The sequence below is a fragment of the Octodon degus genome, unplaced genomic scaffold (assembly GCF_000260255.1).
Source record: "Octodon degus isolate 3935 unplaced genomic scaffold, OctDeg1.0 scaffold00002, whole genome shotgun sequence".
NCBI classification, from domain to species: Eukaryota; Metazoa; Chordata; class Mammalia; order Rodentia; family Octodontidae; genus Octodon; species Octodon degus.
This window is the reverse complement of record NW_004524578.1, coordinates 4460335-4481944: the sequence shown is the minus strand read 5'-3', so window position 1 is coordinate 4481944 and position 21610 is coordinate 4460335. Positions and strand designations below refer to the sequence as shown.

General features: G+C 52.0%; 1 protein-coding gene across 1 annotated transcript in view; it reads left to right on the top strand.

Annotated features, from left to right (window-relative positions):
* Lrrk1 (leucine rich repeat kinase 1) overlaps positions 1-21610 on the top strand; it is a 134949-nt gene that overhangs the window by 83593 nt on the left and 29746 nt on the right. The window contains exons 7-19 of the mRNA XM_004623448.2: positions 2534-2760; positions 3742-3869; positions 3967-4130; positions 4967-5104; positions 6694-6806; positions 8201-8277; positions 14410-14539; positions 15397-15509; positions 15875-16089; positions 18046-18210; positions 18785-18957; positions 19821-19941; positions 20185-20344. Coding sequence (XP_004623505.1) covers positions 2534-2760; positions 3742-3869; positions 3967-4130; positions 4967-5104; positions 6694-6806; positions 8201-8277; positions 14410-14539; positions 15397-15509; positions 15875-16089; positions 18046-18210; positions 18785-18957; positions 19821-19941; positions 20185-20344 — 1924 coding nt within the window. The remainder of the gene's footprint in view (positions 1-2533; positions 2761-3741; positions 3870-3966; positions 4131-4966; positions 5105-6693; positions 6807-8200; positions 8278-14409; positions 14540-15396; positions 15510-15874; positions 16090-18045; positions 18211-18784; positions 18958-19820; positions 19942-20184; positions 20345-21610) is intronic.

Here is a 21610-nt window from a genome sequence, read left to right as displayed (position 1 = left end):
GGGATACTCAGTGTCCAGATACCACCTTACAGCTTGCTTGTGAATCACGAAGGGTAAAATGTACTTTTACAAAGGAAAGATCTGAGAGACATCATAGCCCGAGGTCAAGCCTGGCACTTGAGTCTCGGTGTGAGGTCTGGTGCCCCCTACTGGTATCAGTACAAAAGACGCGGCATTGTCTCCAGTCAAGCCTCCAAATGAACGCTTAACTTGAAGCTCTAGCAAACAACGGAGTAAACTCACATCGTGGCAACATTTTTCCACAAGGCCAAATGGAATAACTGGAAAATTGCAACACCAGTGTCAAAACAATCCAACGGTATGAGGACCCTTCAGATTGAAGAAAAAGAACATGAAAACTAAAGACAGTGTGTGATTGTTTTTAATTTTGGTTTGGCTTTTTCAAGACAGGATCTTGCTTTATAGCCCAGCCTGGCCTTGAACCCATAGTGATCGTTCTGCTTCAGTGTCCCAAGTGCTGAGATTACAGCTGTGCACCCCGGTGCCTGGCTTTGTGGTGTGTGATTCTTCATGGAACCCTGTATCAGGATGCAGAATAGTTATCAAAGATGTTCTAGGTTATCTGGGAATATTTGTCTGTAGATTTCGGACTTGATAACATTGTAATGATGCTTTGTGTTGAAAACTATAATCGTACAGAAAATATGCTTGCTCTTCAGAGGTGCGAGGTAAAATGTCTGGGATGAAATGTCATGACGCATCATTTACTCACAGATGATTCAGCAAAATGAAGAGGGGGTGTTTTATGTTGGAAGACAGGTTAGTAAATCAGTTGTGATGCATTAAAATCAGTGAACCTGGTGTTTTTACATTTTCAGTGTGATATGCTGTGTATATGAACAAAGAGAGGGGGGGGGAGAGAGGAAAAGGGCAGAAAAGGGCCGGGGAGCACAGGGGTGGGGACTCCCAGTCTCCAAACTTTGGTGTGGGGGGACTAAAGACAGGGCACACACGCCATCTAGTGGCCAGACGGCACTCCCTCAGTTGCTGCCAACTTTAAAGGCCAATTTACTCCGCATTTATTGGTATCTTTCCACAGTCCCTGCGGGTTCTTCCATTTTCCCATTTGCGAAGCACTAATTTCTGTTTATATTTCTGCTCCTCTAATTTTCCGTTATGGATTTCCAGTTGCTTTGGAGAAGCAAGCCAAAACGCAGATTTCCTCTCCCCAGAAACCTAACTGAGCCCAAATACTTTGATAATGAAGAAGGAAGAACAGAGTCCCACTTGCACGCATTTAACCAGATCGCTTTTGCTGTACCACACCAGCAAACCGCTGGGCTTTCTGACTTCCTCCTGTGGAAATAAACAAAGACTAGCCAAATGAGAAAGCATGTATTCGGGGCTTGCCAGGGCAAGAGAGCGGCTGTCACCTGCAGCTGCAGCAGCAGCAGCAGCAGCAGCAGCAGAATGGGAAGACTTTAGAGTGGAAGAAAGCAGAGGTTTGGGGCCTGGCAGCGGGCTCACGGGAAGCAGGAAATCCTAAGGAACTGGTTAAGGGGCACAGAGAGCTTTCCCCGGTTCTCCTGAGTTGGAAGCAGGAACAAAGCTCAGGCAAGAGGCCAGTTATGAGCACAGTCCGGCTGCCTGCGCTGCTTGCTATAGCTAAAGGGTCGCTTTCCTCCCAGGTTGCTGCAGGCTGTGCATCAGAGGTCTGGCTTTATATACACTGTTGTTTACCCTTGGATGGGCCCAGAATAGTCCAGGTTCTTGTGTGTAACAAAGAAAGAATTGCCAAGCATATGCCTCATCGTCATAAGTAGCTAGGTTTGCAGAAGATCACAGACAGTAGCAGCAGGATCAGGCAGAAGGACAAACAGAAGGAGGAGGAGGAAGAGGAACCGCCATCACGCAGGCTTCTAGCGTGTAACGGGTCTCCCATGCCGTCACCCCCCGGTGCCCGTGACCTGCCCCCTTGGGTGGGCATCACGACCTAAGCTTAAGCATGGATGATCATTAGGATGCCGCTGTGTTTATAGTTGACTGAAGCCGCAGGGGGTGGCTCCCTCAGCGCCCCTGTTTCTACCTGTGCTAGTGTGGCCCACTCTTCACTTGTGTATTCAGCTGCTTATGCTGGAAGCAACCTGTTCTCAAATATGGCCTGGCCCAGTGCAGGTGGCTGCAGGTGACAGCTGCTCCCGCCCCGGAAAAGGGGTGCCTGAGAAGCGGTCGCAGGCCAGATTTGCATCCCGGTCTTCATGTCCAGCCTAGGAGAGGCCCCTCCAAGCCTCAGCGGGTCTCCTTTTTCCTGGAAGGCAATCTCTGCTACCTTTCCTTCCTCACGGGAAACAGCATCCTAAGGGCTGGCTCTGAGCCCACCAGCGCCCTCTGGAGGCTTGTGGCTGACTTGCTGGAGCCCTGAACAGATTGGCTCTGAGACTCCAGTGGACATCAGGATGGGCACATCCTCTGTGCTGGCCCCGGGGCGGATGCTTGCGAGACACCACCGCCCCAGTCCCAGCAGCTCACCGAGACCCCTGCTCACCTCTGCTCTCTCTTTCTCCACCACCAGCCACTCCGTGTGAAATGGTCCCACCTCCGGTTGCCCTGGGTGAACCTCGACTGGCTCATCGACATCTCCTGCCAGATCACGGAGCTGGACCTTTCTGCCAACTGCCTGGCTTCCCTCCCCTCTGTCATCCCCTGGGGACTCATCAACCTCCGGAAGCTGAACCTCTCCGACAACCACCTGGGAGAGCTGCCCAGCGTGCAGTCATCGGACGAGATCATCTGCTCCAGGTGGGCCTCCTGGCGCACACAGGCTGCCACACTGACCTGCCTGGGCTTCTGCGTTTGTGTTTTTGAAACCAAAATTTCTGGCTCAAAGGTGAGAAAGAAGTGTTGCCGGCTCTTGCGTGAGCTCTCCAGAACTCTTCTGAGGCGAACTCAGAGATGTCTAGAGAGATGGTCTGGCCACGTTGCATGCTAACAGCCGCACAGCACTAACTGCCTGGCCACGATGCCTGTCTTGATCCTGCACAGAAATCAGACCAGGGTGGCCGACAGCTTCCTGGGCTGGTGGAAACCTGAGACCCCTTCACCAGGGAAAGTGGGAAGGCACTTGGGAGGTAGGGTCTGCTCCATGGTATTCTGGCAGTGTGGGGACCACGTGAGTGCCGGCTGTGTTCTCTGGGGGCATTGGGAGAGGACTGAGCCTTCCACTGAAGCTGCATGGGAAGGGAAAGGGCCTGCTTAGCTGATTCCTGCAGGACCCATATCTGCAGAGCATTGTGCTATAAAGGGTTTGAGCTGGTTGCAAAAGCGAGGGCTCTAAGCGAGGTAAGAGACCAGGATGTTAGAAAGAACTTGGGCTCAGCCTGTCAGCCTCACAGACAAGTTTCTCTCACGTGCCTTAGAGAGCAAGGACCATCTGACACATTCTTTGACATGGGCTGGATAGATGTGCCCACAGGGGACTGAAAAGCTTGGGCCCCTGCCCTGGGGCTTCCGTCAGCTACAGGGCACCGGCTTACTTTGCTCTATCACATGGCTTAATCTCTGCTGGTTGGCGGGAGCAACACTCCCAAAGAAAGACTCCATCCTCCTCCTCATGCCAGATGTGGCGAGTCCATCCAGTGAACACGAACCGTGTGAGCCACACCTTTAGCACACACTCTGGCCATGTGCAGGGAGAAAAAATAATAGTACCTCATTTATAAAGAAAATTGGAACGTGACATTTCACTTTGTCTGAAGTGGCCTCCCTCTTCCCCAACCCCAGGCTCCTTGAAATCGACATTTCCAGCAACAAGCTCTCCCACCTCCCGCCTGCATTCTTGCACCTTTCAAAACTTCAAAAGCTGACAGCTTCTAAAAATTACTTGGAAAAATTGTTCGAAGAAGAAAATGGTATGTTTATCATCAGTGACCTGATGTAATTGAGTCATTTTCCTGATGAGATCTTTTTTTAACCAATTCACCTTTCTTCCCCCACCCCCATCCCCAGCCACCAACTGGATCGGTCTGCGGAAGTTACAGGAACTTGACATATCTGACAATAAACTGACAGAACTCCCCGCCCTTTTCCTGCACTCTTTCAAGTCGCTCAGTTGTCTGAATGTCTCCAGAAACAACCTGAAGGTGTTTCCCGACCCCTGGGCCTGCCCTTTGGTTAGTACCCTACTAAGTCATGCAAGGCACGGTCACTCCTGGGTGTGACCGAGGGACCTGCACAGAACTCCCTCCACGAAATCTCGCACTTTTTCACCTTGGAGGCGCCACTGGGTACCAGGCTTGTGCCCCCTGGCAGCCAAGCCCTGTTGTGGGCATTGCAGCAAGGCCAGGGTGCTCAGGCAGGAGCTCACCCGGGAGCCAGCTCCGGGTCCCGTCCACAAGCTGCACAGCACAGCCGTGGAATTTTGTGCAGCGGCACCTTGTCCCGGCGCAGGATGCTGGTTCTGCCCACAGAAGGGTGGGGTCGATTCTATAGAAGAGCCATAAAATAAGAATAAGAAACAATTTGCATTCACAGCAACACCAGCTAAATGATGTTTTTGTTTCTTGGGGACGTGGCTTGTTAAAACAGATGGAGTGGGGAGCAGCAGAAAGAGTATTTGTGCTTTATTGCTGTTGGTTTTCCACCAGGAAATTCTCCATCACTCACATTATCCTTTCTAGTTTGACCACATGTGTGTGGGAAACCGGCTCCAGCGTGGCTCTGAATTGTTCCACTATTTCCAAGGACAGTGGGGCAGATGTTCTGGGATGGAGGAGGAGAACTATAATCCCTCTTTGTGTCCCCCGAAAACCCCATTCCCTTCCCTTCTTGGAACAGGGCAGGACCACAGGCCCAACAAGTTTGTAGCCTCTGAACTCACGCAGCCGCTTGTTATGTCAGAGCCCTGCTTACAGTGGTCTTATTTTTAACATCAAATTTATAGTCTTTCAGGCATGCTCGCCTTGAAAAAGCTGCTTAATATTCATTTGCTTTCTCATCAAACTCCTAGAAATGTTGTAAAGCGTCCAAAAATGCCCTGGAATCGCTGCCAGGCAAAATGTCTGTCTTCTGGAAAAATCACCTTAAGGATGTGGATTTCTCAGAAAACGCACTGAAAGAAGTTCCCTTGGGACTTTTCCAGCTTGATGTAAGTCTAAGAGCACTTCATTTGTTATGTTCAACTTTGGTGGCAGAAAGTATTCCACAACGCAGCGCAATCTGTATGCCTTTCCTAAGTTTCTTAAACAAGGGCGACGGACAAGGTCAGCTCTAAAAAATACATGTGCTCATAAGCAAAGATGGGAAGGTAGCGGATGTGATGCCTCAGGGTTTACTTCTGGGTTTCCTCTGTTGGTCTGTTTCCTATTACTGTCACAAACACCTAAGGCAACCAGCTTACTGTGAAGAAAGGTTTGTTTTGGCTTATAGTTTTGGAGTCCATAGTCAGTTGCTTTTGATCCTGTCGTGAGGTAGAACATCATGGCAGGGAGTGTGGAGCCAGTAGGCCGGAGCTGTTCACTTCATGGCCAGGCCCCAAAGAAAGAAGAGGAGGAAGGGGCAGAGTCCCGCTATGCCCTTCTATCCCCAACAACCCAATTTCCTCTTCCCAGAGGGTCCAGTACTTCCCGATGATGCCATGAGCTAGAGTCTATTCTTTGGGGCAATCCAAACTAGAGCAGAACTGTCTTAGTTACTTTTCTTGTTCCAGAGACAAAATACCCAACACTCAGTGTTAAAGGAGGTTCATTTAGCTCATAGTTTATAGAGGTTCCAGTCCATAATTGGCTGGCCCCAAGGCAGGGTGGTATGGAGAGAGGGAAGGGGAGGGAGAGGGGGAAGGAAGGAGGGAAGGAAGAATGGGGGGAGAGAGAGAGAGAGAGAGAGAGAGAGAGAGAGAGAGAGAGACAGTACTCTTTCTATCCCTCGTATTGTATGCAGTCTACCTGCCCTAGGACAAGTGTAGTACTCCTACCCTTAATCCCAGCATTGGACCATGAATCAATCATAAACTCTAGATTCAGCATGTGACAGGGACAAGTCACTACTAATGACAACTCTTGGGACTTCAGAACTCTTGGAAGTGCTTGGACTCCTTTCATTGTGCAATTGTTCCTCCTAGACCTGGAGGGAAGTTCTTCTGTAGACACCTTATTCCATCTGCTCTGATGAAATCTGTGTGTGTGTGTGTGTGTGTGTGTGTATGCGTGTACAGTAAAAGGATTGAACCCAGGGCCTTTGTACTGAGCCATAGCCCCCATCCTTTTCTTATAGGTTTCTTTCTTTTGTTTTTGTTTTTGTTTTGTTTTGTTTGTATTTTAGGACAGGGTCCACAGGAGCTCACTACGCAGATCAGACTCACAGTGATCCACCTGTGTTCAGCCTCCCAAGAGCTGGGGTTACAGATGCGCACCACCACCAGGCCCAGTCTCAGTGCGCCCTGGGGCGGGACCCTCATGGCACACGGGGGATCGAACCCCCGCCAATGCACTCTGCCTAAGCAGGCACTTTAGTCTGCTGAGCTATTTGGCCAGCCCTCTTTTCTTATAGTTTTTATTCAGAGATAGGTTCTCACTCCGACCCTAAACTGTCCAGGCCCCCCACAACTGGCACCCCTGTAACATGGAATGTGCTACAGCTGTTCGGCCACACTCTGGGAAGCAGCTCACTGACTTTCTCCTCAGTCTTGCCTCCATCGCTGCACCTGACGCCACCTTTTCCTCTCTCCCTCTCTCCCAGACCCTCATGTTCTTGAGGGTGCAGGGGAACCAGCTCATGGCCCTGCCTCCGCAGGAGAAGTGGACCTGCAGACAGCTCAAAACCCTAGACCTCTCCAGGAACCAATTTGGCAAGTAAGCAGGGGTGGGTGTCCCTAAGTGTGTGTGTGGCCCCAGGAGACAGGCCCTGGGGAAGTGCCAGTGCCCGTGCCAGGAGTGCAGTGCCACAGCTGGGGCTTCCACAGCAGCACTAACTGCTTACCGGGCTGCAAGGGGCTGCAAGGCAAAGGCCAAGGTGTCGGCGGGCCTGGTTTCTCCTGTGACGTCTTGCCATGGCTTAGATTCACCGTCTTCTCCATGCGTCTCCCAGAGTCCTCCTCTGCGTGGGCCAGTGGCCGAATGTCTTCTTTCAAGGACACCAGTCACACTGGATTAGGGCCTACTCAAATGAACCCATCTTAACACCATCACCCCTTAAAGATCCTCCTACTGTGCAGGTCGGGTAGCCTGCCTCTGAAATGCTAGGTATCAGGAGCATTCTGCATTGGGAAAATTTGCATTCACATTATGAGACATCTTGGGGAAGGGACCCCAGTGTAACACAGATGCATTTGTGTTTGTTATGCACCGCAGCGACAGATCCTGAAGGTTACTGTACTCAGTGCATGCAGCGGGCCTGCATTCTGACTGTGACCGGAGACATGAGGGCAGGGGTAGAACTGCCAGAATGAGGGTTTCCCAGCAGCGTGGATCTCAGACTTGTGCATTAGGGATGCCCAGCTTTCAGCTCCAGATACAGTCGTGCTCTGAGAGCCTGCAGGGTTAGGACTTCAATGTGATCTTGTCTTTCACTTTCGCTGAAACTAGAATTCTGTGCAAAAGTCTTTGCCCATCCCAAGCTAGCATGAATGACTGAATGACAAGTAGGCAGGCGCCGGAGAGGAGTGCCTTCCGGGAAAGGGTGGACCCTGGCCCAGTGGCCTGAGGGCGGGAAGACCAGCCGGGTGTCTACTTAGAATAAGCTTAGCAAAGCACAGGGACCGCGGTTCAATCCCCCAGCACCACATGCCAGCCAGCCCCGCCCCCTGGTGGGCTGAGCTGGCCACACACACACACACACACACACACACACACACACACATACATACATAAATAAATAAAATAAAATAAAAGACCAGCCGGGTGCATCCACAGCATCTCAGCAGAAAAGATGCCCAAGCGAGCGTCCTGAGGAGGGCACCCAGTGGAGAAGTGGTGTTGGCATGTGCTGGGCACGGAAGCCCTGGCATCTATCTGCCGCAGGGGGAATGCCCGAGAATGGAAACCAGTAGGAGCCGCGTTAGGTCATTCTTTCTAAAATGTTTACTCCCCCCCCCCCGCAGAGCCCTGGGCTCCCCGTGGCTTCCTGCAAGCTGCAGAGGTGGTCCCTTGTCTCCCCCGTGCCTCTGTATGAGGCGGTCAAGCCAGAATAAGACTCTGCGCCCTCGCAGTGCTCTTCTCCAGCGTTGATTCCTCTTTTCCCCTTGCAGGAGCGAAGATGGACTTAAAACAAAGCGCATTTCCTTTTTCACCACCAGAGGCCGCCAGCGTTCAGGGACAGAGACAGGTGTGTGCTGGTGTGGGGAGCGGGTGTGGAGAGACGGGGTCTACCAACGGGTCTGGATTCCCCCTCCAGTGCTCTGCAGCGGTGCCAGAGGTGGCCGAGGCCGGCTGACGAGCCCACACGTGAGCACTGCTCTCGCTCGTGTTGCACGTGCGCCGGGCCTGGGGCCTGCAGCCCCGGCTTCCGGTCTGGAGCGCAGGGACGCGGTGGCTGTTGCCAGCAGGGACGCGCTGACCACTTGCAAAGCTGGAGTGTGATCCTCACGGCGTGAGGCACGCGCTGCACTGCCCCATTTCAGGCTGATGGCTCGCAACTCCCATGCATGTGGCGCTGTCCTGGAGGCCCTAGAACTGCTGGTTTCTGGCCAGTCGGGGCTCTCTTCTTGTGAATGGCCACCCTTTCTCTCACTGTGTCCTCAGATGGAGGGGACACAAAGAGGCTTTAGATTCTTCTCCTCTTCTCATAAATGTGTTGATCACCCTGAGGACCCCCCTCAAAGCCTCATCTAAACCTCAAAGGCCCTGCCCCCAGATATGGCCGCGCTGGAGGTTAGGGCCCCCATTTGCACTGGAGGGAGCACGCTTCCTTCTGCAGCATGAGGCTGCCTGATGTGTCTGGGTCCCGTAGCATAACCAGGTTTCTGCCCAGGCCCTAGGGCCGGGAGACCCATGCTGTTAGTCCCTCCTGTCATGTTGTGACATCTTGCAGTGTCCACTTAGAGTCACAGCCAGGCTGGGCTCCAAAGGCCCAAGCTGGTCTGAGGTGGCAGAAAAGCCTGGCTTTTCCCTAGAGTGATAAAAGCAGAGCTTTTCCTTGAGTATTTGTCCCAACCGCCCAACAACCAATTCAGCACAGGTATTTATTAGATACATACCAACTGCACACACCGGTGGGGTGCAGCGTGACATTTCAGCACTTGGCATTTCTATCACCTCAAGTATTGGATGCTCCTCTGTGTGGAGAACAGTCCAAGCCCTCTCTGCTGGACATTTTGAAATATGCAGTGAAGGGCCAACCAAATAGCTCCGTGGATTAAAGCACCTACAAGCAGGCACAGGGGCCAGGGGTTCAATCCTTGGGCCTGCTGTGCCGGCCCAGCCCCTGGGGCATGCTGAGACGGCAATTGAGACTGGGCATGGTGGTGCGCACATGTAATTCCAGCACTTGGGAGGCTGTAAGCAGGAGAATCACTAGGAGTCTGATCTAGTAGTGAGACCCTGAACACCCTGTAGACCCTTCCCTAAAATACAGGGGGGAAAAAGACCCTGTACCAAATACATAAATTAAAAATAAATTGAAATATTCAATGAGTTGTAGCCAGCTGTAATTCTCCTGTGCTGTTGGACGTCAGACGTCACTTTTCTGTCTAGCTGCACCCCCTCCCCCCGTGTCCATAACCATCCTTTCTCCATCCTTTGCCTTTGGCAGGCTCCAGGGACCAGTGTTCTATTCTCTCTTCCTATGAGGTTGACGTTGTGGTCAAAGCTAAGACTTCCAAACCCAGCTGCATTCACAGGCTTGTCCCTCTGGATGCTGTACATTAAAATTTAGGTCGTGTTAGATGTGTTACTGTGGTCTTCTTCTTTGGCATGGTGGACTGCTGGAAAGCACAGGCAGCGTGGGACAGGGAGGAAAAATGTGGCAGAGGCCAGGACACTTTCAGGAGGTGCCTGGCCATTCCCTTGCTCTGTTTTCTGATGGGCTGCTGTGTGCGCTCATGTGGTGTGTGCGTAGATGGCTCACATGTGCCTGTGTTTGTATAGGATTGGAAAAGTAACTGCCTATCAGTGGAAGAGACAGAATCCAGAACTAAACCGAAGCAACTACAGCCAGTTGTCTGTGTCTGCAGACTCTGCACCTGCAGATCCAACCAGCCTTGGATCGACAATATTAGCAAAACAATTGCATCTGTACTGAATATGTACAGACTTTCCCGTTGTCATTGTCCCCTGACCAAACACAGTGGAACAGCTATTTGCACAGCCTGCACTGTGGATAGGGCATAAGTCATCCAACAGTCTACCTGAAGTGCATGGGAAGTTCCACACAAATACTTGGCCATTTTATGTGGGCCTTGAGCATCCATGGATTTTATGTCTTTGGGGGCTCCTCGGATACTGAGGGACAGGTGTGTAGGAATTTAACGCTATATGACAAAACTGGCATTGCAGCTTAATAGGAAAGAATGTTTTATTGTTTTGATGGTTTTGGTACAACTGAGTACCTAGCTACCAGTGGGAACATACAATATAAAATTTCCTAACAGAACATCGACCACAAAAGTTTCTGTGTGAACCAGGCATGCTAGTGCACACCTGTAATCCCAGCACTCTAGGAAGCTGAGACAGGAAGTTCTCAAATTCAAACCCAGGTTGAGCAACTCAATATAAAAAATTTAAAAGGGCAAGTATGGGCTGGCTCTAAGCACCTGCCTGGCAAGAGCAAAGACCCGGGTTCAATCCCTGGTACCAGATGCTGTGCTGGTCCCAAAACCAGGCATGGTGGCACATGCCTGTGATCTCAGCACCAGGGAGGCTGAGACTGAAGGATCTTTATAAGTCCAAGCTGCATGAGACCCTTTTTCAAAAAAAGGGGGCAGAGATAGGAATGTAGCTCAATGTGAAGATTCTGGGTTTGATCCCAGTAGCTAAAAAAAAAGTTTTCACTTAGTTAACAAGTTTAAGTGAAAAGAAAAAAAGTAACACTTAAGAAAATATATGTGTAGTCTGAGTGTGGGGAAGATCTTTTAAATAGCTAACTGGGAAATCCAGAAATATTTTTTTCAAAAAAAAAAGAGAAAAATGTTGGCTGTGTAAATATTGAAAAGTTTTAGTCAATGAAATAAATTATAAACTTATCGTGCAGAGAAGAAATATTTGCAACAGTAATTATTTCAACACAAATTGGCACAAGTCCTTAATAGACGAAGAATACTCACAAATAGATATTTTTAGAGGAAAAAGACAACCTAACAAGTTTTTTAAAATGAGCAACCAACAGGGACCGGGGTTCGATCCCTGGTCGCACGCACTGTGCTGACTCTGCCCCCCGCAGGCGCGCTGAGCTGGCGACTGAGTCCGGGCCTGATCATGCACGCCTATAATCCCAGTGCTGGAAGGCTGAAAACAGGAGGATCACTCCAAGTCCGAGCTGCGTAGTGAGACCCTGTAGACCCTATACTAAATACATAAATGGGGAAAAATAAATAAACAACAAACAATATGAACAGCTTGCAGGAAAGAAAGTCCAAACAGCCAGGAGACTGAGGAAAGGCTCTTTTCCCACATTAATAAGGAAACACAGTTACGACTTTCATAACTGGATCCTTTTTAATGAAGGGCTTTAGACTCTAGTAACTCAGTGCAGATGTAGGGATTTCTCTGGGAAGAAAGGAGAAGCAAGTACCACCTTCTCAAGTGGGGCAGTGCGCAGGGAGTTGGGGTGCATCATGGTCACACAAGCCACTTACTGGTGGATTGAGCCTGTGTGCCTGGTTGACTTTAGAACTCTGCCTCCAGCCTAGAAATGCAGCCTCTCTGCAGCATGGGGGGGGGGGGGGCTCTCCAAGGCACCAGCCACATGGCCACAAGGTCAAGCACACAGCGGAGCACAGCGGAGGAATGGGTGCCAAGGGCCTGGAACGTGGCCGTGCTTGAGCCACCCAGGAGTGGAGCTGGCAGCCAGGTGAGGAGTCTACCCTCTTGGAAGGCTCCCTAGCAGAGGAGTGCGGTGGTGTTGGCTGCTCAGTAACTTCTATTTCATCTGGAAAGATGAGACCTCCATTTAAGAAAAATGAAGGCAAGGTTGGGCGAGTGTGAGCTTGTGAATTTTTCTTAAGTGGGGTTCTCTCAGGTCTCTCGACTCTGGTGTAAAGAATTGCTTATAAAAATTTTTTAAAGGTTTCTCTATAAAAGACAACTTGTTTGCAGATGGATAGTAAAATTCTAGAGAGATTTACATAAATTCAGGTGGTCATATTTGTGTCGTGACCTTGTCCAAAAATAATTTGGATGGCCATTTTTACGGTAAAATTCAGACCAACAGAGTCATAAATAACTTATGAATAAATAACTGCAGTTCATAAATAGCCCAAGCTGTCTTCTGCTGGCCTGGTCTCCATCGTTTTCGACTCGCCGCAGGAGCGTGACAGGTGTTGCCCTCCTTGGCGCTCCAGCTGTTCCCCCCCGCTCATCCATCACTTAAAGGGACTTCATGAACACCAGGGTGAAACTTTAAAATTGGAAACCCTCAAACCAGGGGCTCAGAATTCTCCCTTTCTCTGGGAAGAAAGCAAACCTTGTGACAGATGTTCTTCATGAAAGATGTGATTTAGGGCAGGCTAACACTGATCATCCCTTTTCACTGAAGGAAGAAAGGAAACCTCTGAACGGAATCTGCCTCTGTACTGAACATGGCTAGGCTTTCCCTTCCTTGTCGTTGGCCCTAAGTAAATATTGTACAGTAGAACAATGCTCTGCCTTTGAAGGACAAGGTCGAGCACAAAGACATCTTTCAAGTCTGCTGCAAGTTTCTTTCCGCTATGGATTTGATGAGAAATGTTACTGTATATGTTATTTCTAGAGTCTATAATAAAATACTTTAAATTACAAAAAAAAAAAAAAGTTTCTTTCCGCAGGGGCACCCGCAGCAAGCCCTCCTCACACTGGCATATTTTCCAGGCATCTATCTTGATATTCCACTGTCATCTTTTCCAGAATGTTCTCCACAGCCTGGTTACTCCGTTACTGTGATACTGCCATTCCTGTGTGGAGAAAAGCCAGAGTTGACTTGAGAGAGGCGGTTATAATCAAGGGAAAACCAACATGGTTTCAGCCCACAAAAGGAACCCTGGCTTCCTTATCTCCCTCCTCTGGCATCTTCCTTCTTCGAGGAGAGCCTTTTATCTTGAGTTTCTTGAGCTGCAGGGCATGATATCTCCTTCACTCTTCCTGCCTCTGGAAGCCCTTCAGAGATTCTGCTGAAATCTAAACCTCTGATCCTGATCCTCACGAGTGTGCATTTCTAAGCTCTTAGCTTCATTGTTTCTCAACACAAATGCCCTGTGCAGTGGAAGCAGCAGATTTGACATGCTTTTCTTGGTAATCTCATAATTAGCCTAATTAAAGGAGCCATTTGAATTCTAAGTAGTCAGCCAGTGTTTCAAAGTGTCATCTTAGGCAGCATTCTTGGGCCACATCGTTGTTTATCTAATTAACTAGCTTCCTTCCTTTCAAGAAGTAACCTGTGTATATTTGAAAACAAAACTGTCAAACGGCACTGGAGGACGGGGGATGAATATACAGTCCTGTAGTCTGACCCTTGTCTGGAATAGTGACAGAATTCATGTTGCTGACAATTGTGTCTAGTATATATCTGTGCCACACGCAGGTACGCATGTGCATTGTTGCATGTGTGCATGCTGACATATGACATAACCGGATGTGGCGTGCATCTCTACAGACATGTTCTGACTTATTAATAAGCCTAGATAGGGCTGGCCAAATAGCTTAGCAGATTAAAGCACCTGCAAGCAGGCACAGGGGCCTGGGGTTCAATCTCCCAGCCTGCCGTGCTGGCCCCAACCCCTGGGCGCACTGATGTGGCAATTGAGACTGGGCGTGGTGGTGCACGCCTGTAATCCCAGCTGTTGGGAGGCTGTAAACAGGTGGATCACTATGAGTCTGATCTAGTAGTGAGACCCTGAACAACCTGTAGACCCTTCCAAAAAAAAAAAAAAAAGAAAAAGAAAAAGCCTAGAAATCTGATTTGATGTGTTGCTTTTCCAATTCATCATTAGCTCTTGAGCATCCCCTTATGCTCACTGTGTAACCATCCCATGCTTTGGAAAAATGACCTATTACGCTGTTACTGAGCTGACCCCTTGTGGACACACAGTTATCCTCTCTTTGCTGTTGCAAGGCCACCAAGTGTCCTTCTTGTCCCGTCTTTGCCTCACAGGCACGCAAGGTGTCTGTAGAATCAGACCCCCAGGTCAGCGAGAAGAGCACTGTGTTCTGACCCAAAGGCCAGAGCGCCTCATGGAGGCTGCACCCACACGTGCATCCCCTTGATCTCCACATGTGATGCTCTGAACTTATTTAAAACTATGCCGTCTGCTCTGCTATGTCTTCGCAGGGTGCGTGCTGGAGTTCCCGACCTTCCTGAGTGAGTCTTTGGAAGTCCTATGTCTGAACGGGAACCACCTGGATGCAGTCCCACCCTCGGTTTGCCTGCTGAAGAGCTTATCAGAGCTCTATCTGGGGAAGTAAGTCCCAGCAAGAGCAAGGGTCTGGCCCTGCATGCCCCAGGAAGCAGGGGTCCTCCCTTCAGTCACCAGGGGACACGGGAGCCAGGAAGGAAGAAGCCATGCACTTTTTCTAGAGCCGGGAGTAAGATTTTCAGACTTGAGAATGGTGCAGGAGGTCGCAGAGGGGAAGATGCAGCCACGCCTGCTCTCCTCCTTCACTCAGGGTGCAAGAGAGGACCAGGCATCCTTCAGCCTTCTCTTTACAGAGCACCCACTGCGTGTCAGAGTCTTCAGGGGTTGTAGGCACTGGGCAAACTAGATGAAAATATAAACTGTTACGTTTATCTGTTCTTATGGTACTGGGGATTGAACACAGGACCTTGGCACTGAGCTACATTCCTGACCCTTTTTTATTTCAAGACAGGGTCTCACTAGATTGCTAAATTGCCCGGGCTAATGTCAACCATGTGATCCTCCTGCCTCAGCCTCCCAGGGTACCGGGATCACAGGCGTGCACTGCCAAGCCCAACTTTATGTTCGTCTTAAAGGCATCTTGCCTTTTCATGAGGAGGCAGTGGTCATCTTGATAGTAGGGTAACTAGTAAGAGATAAGGAAATTTGGGGAGGGGACTCAATTCTAAGCCACGGAGACTTGCAAGACAGAACTGTCCTTTGTGCCTCTGACTGTCCAGGGAGCAAGGCTTTGGGCGCAGTGTTTAAATGAGACCGTTGAAGTCAGGGTCCAAGGTGTGGGGCTGGGGTGGAAGCGAGTAGTAGGCCTTGCAGTTCACGGAGGCTGATGGCAGCTGTGTGCGTGCGTGCGTGCGTGCGTGTGTGTGCGTGTGTGTGCGCGCGCATGCGTGTGTGCACCCTAGCAACCCCGGCCTCCGAGAGCTCCCTCCTGAGCTGGGGCAACTGAGCAACCTGTGGCAGCTGGATGTGGAAGACCTGAGCATCAGCAACGTGCCTGCAGAGGTCAGGAAGGAAGGTAGGGCTCCTGCGCCCCGGCCTTGCGGGCCACCTCCTCCGCACGTAGCTGGATTCACCTGCCAGGCTCTGGGGGCGGGAGCAGGGGGTGACCGCGCACGCGGCTCCAGCTTCAGGGCTTGGGACGTGGCTGTGAAGCTGTCCCCAGAACAGTAGTTACTGAGGTGGTAAGACTACCTGTCTTGATTACCTGGGGCCAGTTGGGTCTTGGCCTCCCTACGCCAGATCCGGGCGTCGTCCTTGGCTGCCCGCTTAGGGCACATGGGGGCACCCTTGCAGCAGGGGCGGGCACATCCTAAGAGACGTGCGCATGCTGCGCGGTGTCCCTTGCGCCGGCACCCACTCAGCCCCGTGCGATCCACGCAGGGCCCAAAGCGATGCTGTCCTTCCTGCGTGCTCAGCTGCGGAGGGCGGAAAGGTGCAAAGTGATGAAGATGATTGTCGTGGGGCCGCCTCGCCAGGGCAAGTCCACCCTCCTGGAGATCTTGCAGACGGGCAGGGCCCCCCAGGGGGCGCACGGCGAGGCCACCATCAGGACAACCAAGTGGGAGCTCCAGAGGCCGGCAGGCTCCAAGGCCAAGGTCAAGGATGGTCAGCGCGCAGAAGCCCTGGTGGGAGGGGCTTCTTGGGGGCCCCTTGCCCTCTTCCCTGGAAAGACCAGGGTTTTCTCAGCCTAGTGTCCAAGGTCCAGGACATCTGTGGGGGCCACTGTGTGCTCTGTGTTGTTCCAGCCCAGCTCCTGCCAAGGACAGCAAATCAACTCTTTATGTGACCTTGTAGTTTTTCTATGGTAATTAAGCTGAGGCTCTGAGCCAGGGAATCTTAACCCTAGCTTTCCATTAGATTCCCTTGGGTGGCTTCAGAGGACTGCAGTGCTTAGACCTTACCACTCCCTGGCCCCAAGGACTCCGAGACAAATGGCCCGGGTGCTCCCCGCTACCAAGGCTGAGAGCGAAGTGTGCCCCCAGAATCTATCTGTCCCCTCGCAAGAAGTCTGAGAAGCCACTGCTGGATTACTGCACTGCCCTCCCTGATTTTGCCTTCACCCCTGAGTCCCAAAACTCCACACATCACTCCCTCTTCCACTTAATACCAGGCAAATGGAAACAGGCATCTTCTCGCTCTTTATGCAGAATGAGTCTGGACTATGGGGTCTCCACGCTCGGGGGCAGCATGGGGTGGTCAGGAACATGCCACAGACGGTGCCATCCTTGTCTGCCCCATTTGTGTTTCCACTGCCTGTGGTGACTGTGCACTCCAACATCCCAGAGTCAGAAACCGGTCCTCTTCTAGGCAACCTTTTTTTTTTTTTTTTTTTTTTTTGCGGAACTAGGGATTGAACTCAGGCCCTTGTGCTTGCCAGGGAAGCACTTATTCCACTGAGCCATCTCCCTGACCCTGAAACCCGTCCTCTTCTAATGTGGGCCTTGGGGCTAGGGGAGCCACTGAGCAGTAGAGCAGGGGCTTAGCTGTTCAAGGCTCTGAGCTATCGACAACCTCGCAACAAAAAAACCAACAAGCAAAATGGAGTCCTGAGTGTTGCAGGCAGGGCAATTAAATAAGTAACGCCAGGCCCACCCAGAGCACCCCAGCGGGACGCTAGCTGACTCATGTCCACGGTTCCCTGCATAGCCGGCTTCCTCTGCACACGCTCAGGCTTTGCCTTTTTGACAGCCACCCAGCCTCATTTTCTTCCAGCTGTTTTCTAAGGCATGGTTATCGAAGGTCTGGTGGTTGAAATCCCATTTCTGTTTTTCCTGCGCACTTCCCGCCCACCACCAGTAAATCCCCCTCCCATCACCGAGGGCCGGCTGGCCCATCTTGGGGCTGCTGAGCCTGCAGCCCTCTGTGTGGCTGACCTTTCACTGGTGCAGCACAGCTGTCTGCTTTCATCTTTACACCAAACGGGGTCAGCTCGCTGTCTGTGTCGTGGAGGCCCCAGCGCTGCATCGTGGAAATGGCTCCTCCTCACTCCTCACTCCCGCCAGCTGCAGCCTCACTGTCTCGGGCCAGCTGTGACCTCATCCCGTGATAGAAAAACCACCGTTTATACAGCCCTCCCAGCAGCGCAGCAGTTCTTCTGCTATTTGCTTCCCATGTCGAGGGAGTTTCCCATCCTCCTTGGTGGGCGCAGCCCTCTGACCTCCATAAGTTTGGAGGCGCCACCTCAGTCCTGCCTGGGCAGAGAAAGTTAATCTTGGTGGAGCCATGGCACTGGAGCAGGGTGACCACACGCAGTGCTTTTCAGGGTCCCTAAGCCCTGTCGCGTGAGCTGGTTAGCAGGACGTAGGACCCTCCCGCAAGCCCACTCTTATGCCACAGGGCCTCTATCTCTTGCTGGGTCGCAGAGCCCCAGGGGACGCACGAGGCTGTTCCTTGGTTTTCCAAGGCCATGTCTGGACTGCCCCTGGCTTTTCTGAGGCCGCGTCGTCTCCCTTGAATCCTGAGCACAGCACAGTTTGGTTATTTTTCTCAGCCTGGTCTACTAAAAGCTTGATTGCTGAAATGCCTCCCTGTCCTGCTTGCTGCTCAAGTAGGTTGAGTCTGTGGAATTCAACGTGTGGGACATCGGGGGCCCTGCCAGCATGGCCACTGTCAACCAGTGCTTCTTCACGGACAAGGCCTTGTACGTGGTGGTCTGGAACCTGGCGCTGGGGGAGGAGGCCGTGGCCAGCCTGCAGTTCTGGCTGCTCAACATCGAGGTGAGAGGTGCTGGCCCGTCCCTTCCATCACAGGGGGTCCCGGCACTGCTCTGAGAGCCCCCTGAACCGAGGAGAAAGGCCTGTGTTGTGGAGAAACGCTATGTGTTTTGAGGGCTTTTCTCAGAGCAGCCCAGAAAGTCCTGCCTGACTCTCAGCACAGGGCTGTCCAACTCCTTTCAAGATTGAGGACTGGGGCATCTTTGAACCATTCTTATGTATTTTAAATTTAAGGATCTCTCTCTCTCTCTCTCTCTCTCTCTCTCTCTCTGTCTCTCTCTCTCTCACACACACACACACACACACACACACACACACGATGCAGAAGAGGATGTTGTAAGCCTCTGGTCTCAGATTGGCCTGGAATTCCTGAAGATTCAGACACCTTCCCTGTGGCTGAACTCAGTAACCCTGCATGAAAGAAGCTGTGGGGAGCCGACTGTTGAGGGGGCAGGCTGTGGGATGGTGACTGAGATGGCCACTAGCCTCCAACCTGGCACCCCGCGCCCTGGTCAGCTGTTTCCTGTCCTTTGTGCAGGGGGGAGGACAGGGCTCAGCTGTGCGTTTTCTGTCACAGGCCAAGGCCCCCAACGCTGTGGTGCTGGTGGTCGGAACACACCTGGACCTAATCGAAGCCAAATTCCGAGTGGAGAGAATCGCGACTCTGCGCGCCTACGTGCTGGCGCTGTGCCGCTCACCCTCAGGGTCCAGAGCCACCGGCTTCCCAGACATCACCTTCAAACACTTACAGTGAGTCCCCTCGTACACCATTGAGGCGGGACAGGACCTGGAGATGCAGTCTGTGTCCTTCCCCTCTGGGTACCCTCCCAACACCATGGCTGGTGCCATGGGACTAAGAGCTGTGCGCTCATGCACTGTCACCCCACTAGTTTATTGAGGACAGACCCTGGGGGGTCACCTTGAGACTGGGGGTTCCTGTAGCTGTTGAGGGTGGGAGGGGATTGTTTAGGGAGAGAGCTGCAGAGTGAGGAGAGATGAGCCCCTCACCAGGGCACAGCCACCCTGAGCTTGTCAGCCCACTCACTTTCTGTCTGTGGAATCTCACCACAGCATGCTGTTTATAGGGGCTTTGATGCCCATTTTACAGACAGTGAAACTGAGGCTCTGTGAATTAAGCATGGAGTCTCCTTATGAGAATACAGAGGACATTGCTGTAGCACAGATGTACTGGTGGTTCTCATGGTCCCTTCTCTGGATATAGTCCCCTGAAGCCCACTATATGGAGCAGCCTGGGACCTGTCAGCCTGGCTCAGCATGCAGGAGCAGGCTCATGTGTCCCTGGTATGGTCTGAGGATACCTGGAGTCTGTGGTCATAGCATTGTCTCTGGCTCTGAGCACTGGGCCAGCCTGAGTCTACAGCTTCCTAGCTGGTATCCTTGGGGGTCACCTTGAATCTCTGTTTCACTTTCCTCCTCCATAAAATGGCCTTGTTGGGGAGACAGACCAAAGTGACATATCATGGAGCACCCAGCACAAGACTTCATCCATGAGTTCTCCAGACTTCCTAGGGTTAAGGACAAACCTCTGGGGAAAACAAGAGCCACAGGCCTCTGCAAAGTGCGACTAAGCTCCCATCTTTCTGCACATGCAGTGAGATCTCCTGCAAGAGCTTGGAAGGCCAGGAGGGCCTGCGGCAGCTGATCTTCCACGTCACATGCAACATGAAGGACGTGGGCAGCACCATCGGCTGCCAGAAGCTGGCGGGGAGGCTGGTGCGTGTCCCAAGAAGCCTGCTTCCTGCGCTTGGGAGCCACTCACCCCCTCGCTGTGCTGAGAAACATGTGTCTGTGCCTAAGGGTCTAAGGGTCAGAAGTTCCACACGGGGCTGGTGAGGAGCGGAGGGATGGACGGGGAGACAGAGGCTGCTCAGGCTCAGACCAGGGGCAGGACACACTTGTCTTAGCTGGCGCTGGGCCTGGCACCTGAGAGTTTCTCCCACGGCCACCTGTCCCTAGATCCCCAGGAGCTACCTGAGCCTGCAGGAGGCTGTGCTGGCGGAGCAGCAGCGCCGAAGCCAGGGAGACGACGTGCAGTATCTGACAGACAGGCAGCTGGAGCAGCTGGTGGGGCAAACACCTGACAACGACATCACAGACTACGAGGACCTGCAGTCAGGTGGGCCTGGGGAGGGTACTCGAGGGCACCTGTGTGGGCAACCCTGAAAGGCTGCACAGAAAGCCAGGGAAGGTGGGATGAGGCCACCCATGAGAATTGGAGCCTTCTACCCTTGAGGGCGATGGCCTGATCCTCAGCATGTGGGGTGATGGGTTCGAGGGAGAGCCCAGGTCCCGGCCTGTGCTCTGCCTTCTTTACTCCTGCCCTTGGTTTGGTTTCTCATTCCTGCCATCATCACAGCCTGTCCTTTCCCTGGGCAGAGAGTGCACCTGGCATCTGGGGCAGCATCCGAGTGGGCACTGAGCTGAGATGGCTGGGGCTGAGCATCCATGAGGGGAGACAGAGGCCAAACCACTACAACCACCCTCATTACTCCCGGAAGCTGTGTTTGACACAAGGGTCACAGCCACTGGATTAATGAATGGTGAACTACTGCGGAGATGCAGGGTCAGGTTTCTTTGAACCTCTGCACGCAGCAGTTTCATCAGCTAATCAATACTAATCTCATACCATGCATATAAACACAGGCCTCCTCTTTCTCTCCCTTCTTCTCCTCCTCTTCCTCCTCCTCTGCCTCCTCCGCCTCCTCCCCTCCTCCCTTTCTTTTGTAATACTGAGGGGTGAAACCACAGCCTCTGCCCTGAGCTATGTCCCCACTCCTTTTGATTTCAGACAGGATCTTGCTAAGTCACGAAGTTGCCCAGGCTGGTCCCAGGCTTGGTCCCCTCCTGGCCCAGCCTCCCGCAGTGCTGGGAGGCTAAGTGTGCACCAGTGTGCTAGGCTGCCCCGCTGTTCCAGGGTGCCTTATGTGGCATATGTGGTTGGCTCGTTAACACAGACCTTGTGGCCGACAGCACCTGTAATTGGTGCCTGAACAGTGTTTATGGAATCCAAGAGTTGTCTCCGCAAGGCACACCAGCACTGTGCGCAAGAGTCATTTGAAATAGGAAAATCACTCATTTTTTGAACTTAACATTTTTTTTTAAATATGGCACCATATGAATCACGAAGGAGACGTTGTTCTCAGGGAGAGAGCTGGAGGGAGGAGGTGGAGCGCTGCCTCGTTCAATCTCTGGCAGGCGAGTCGGGGCCTTGGAAGCCCTGTGCACAGCCACCCATGACCTATGTAGGCCTCAGTGTTGTATTTTAGGGCCATGAGTCAATTCGGGCACATAGAGCTTTTGCAAAGATGGAATTCTAGAAGAAAGGGTATCACCTGGGCTGGCCACGACCCTTAGGCCCAGGGTGTTGGCAAGAGTCCAGGGT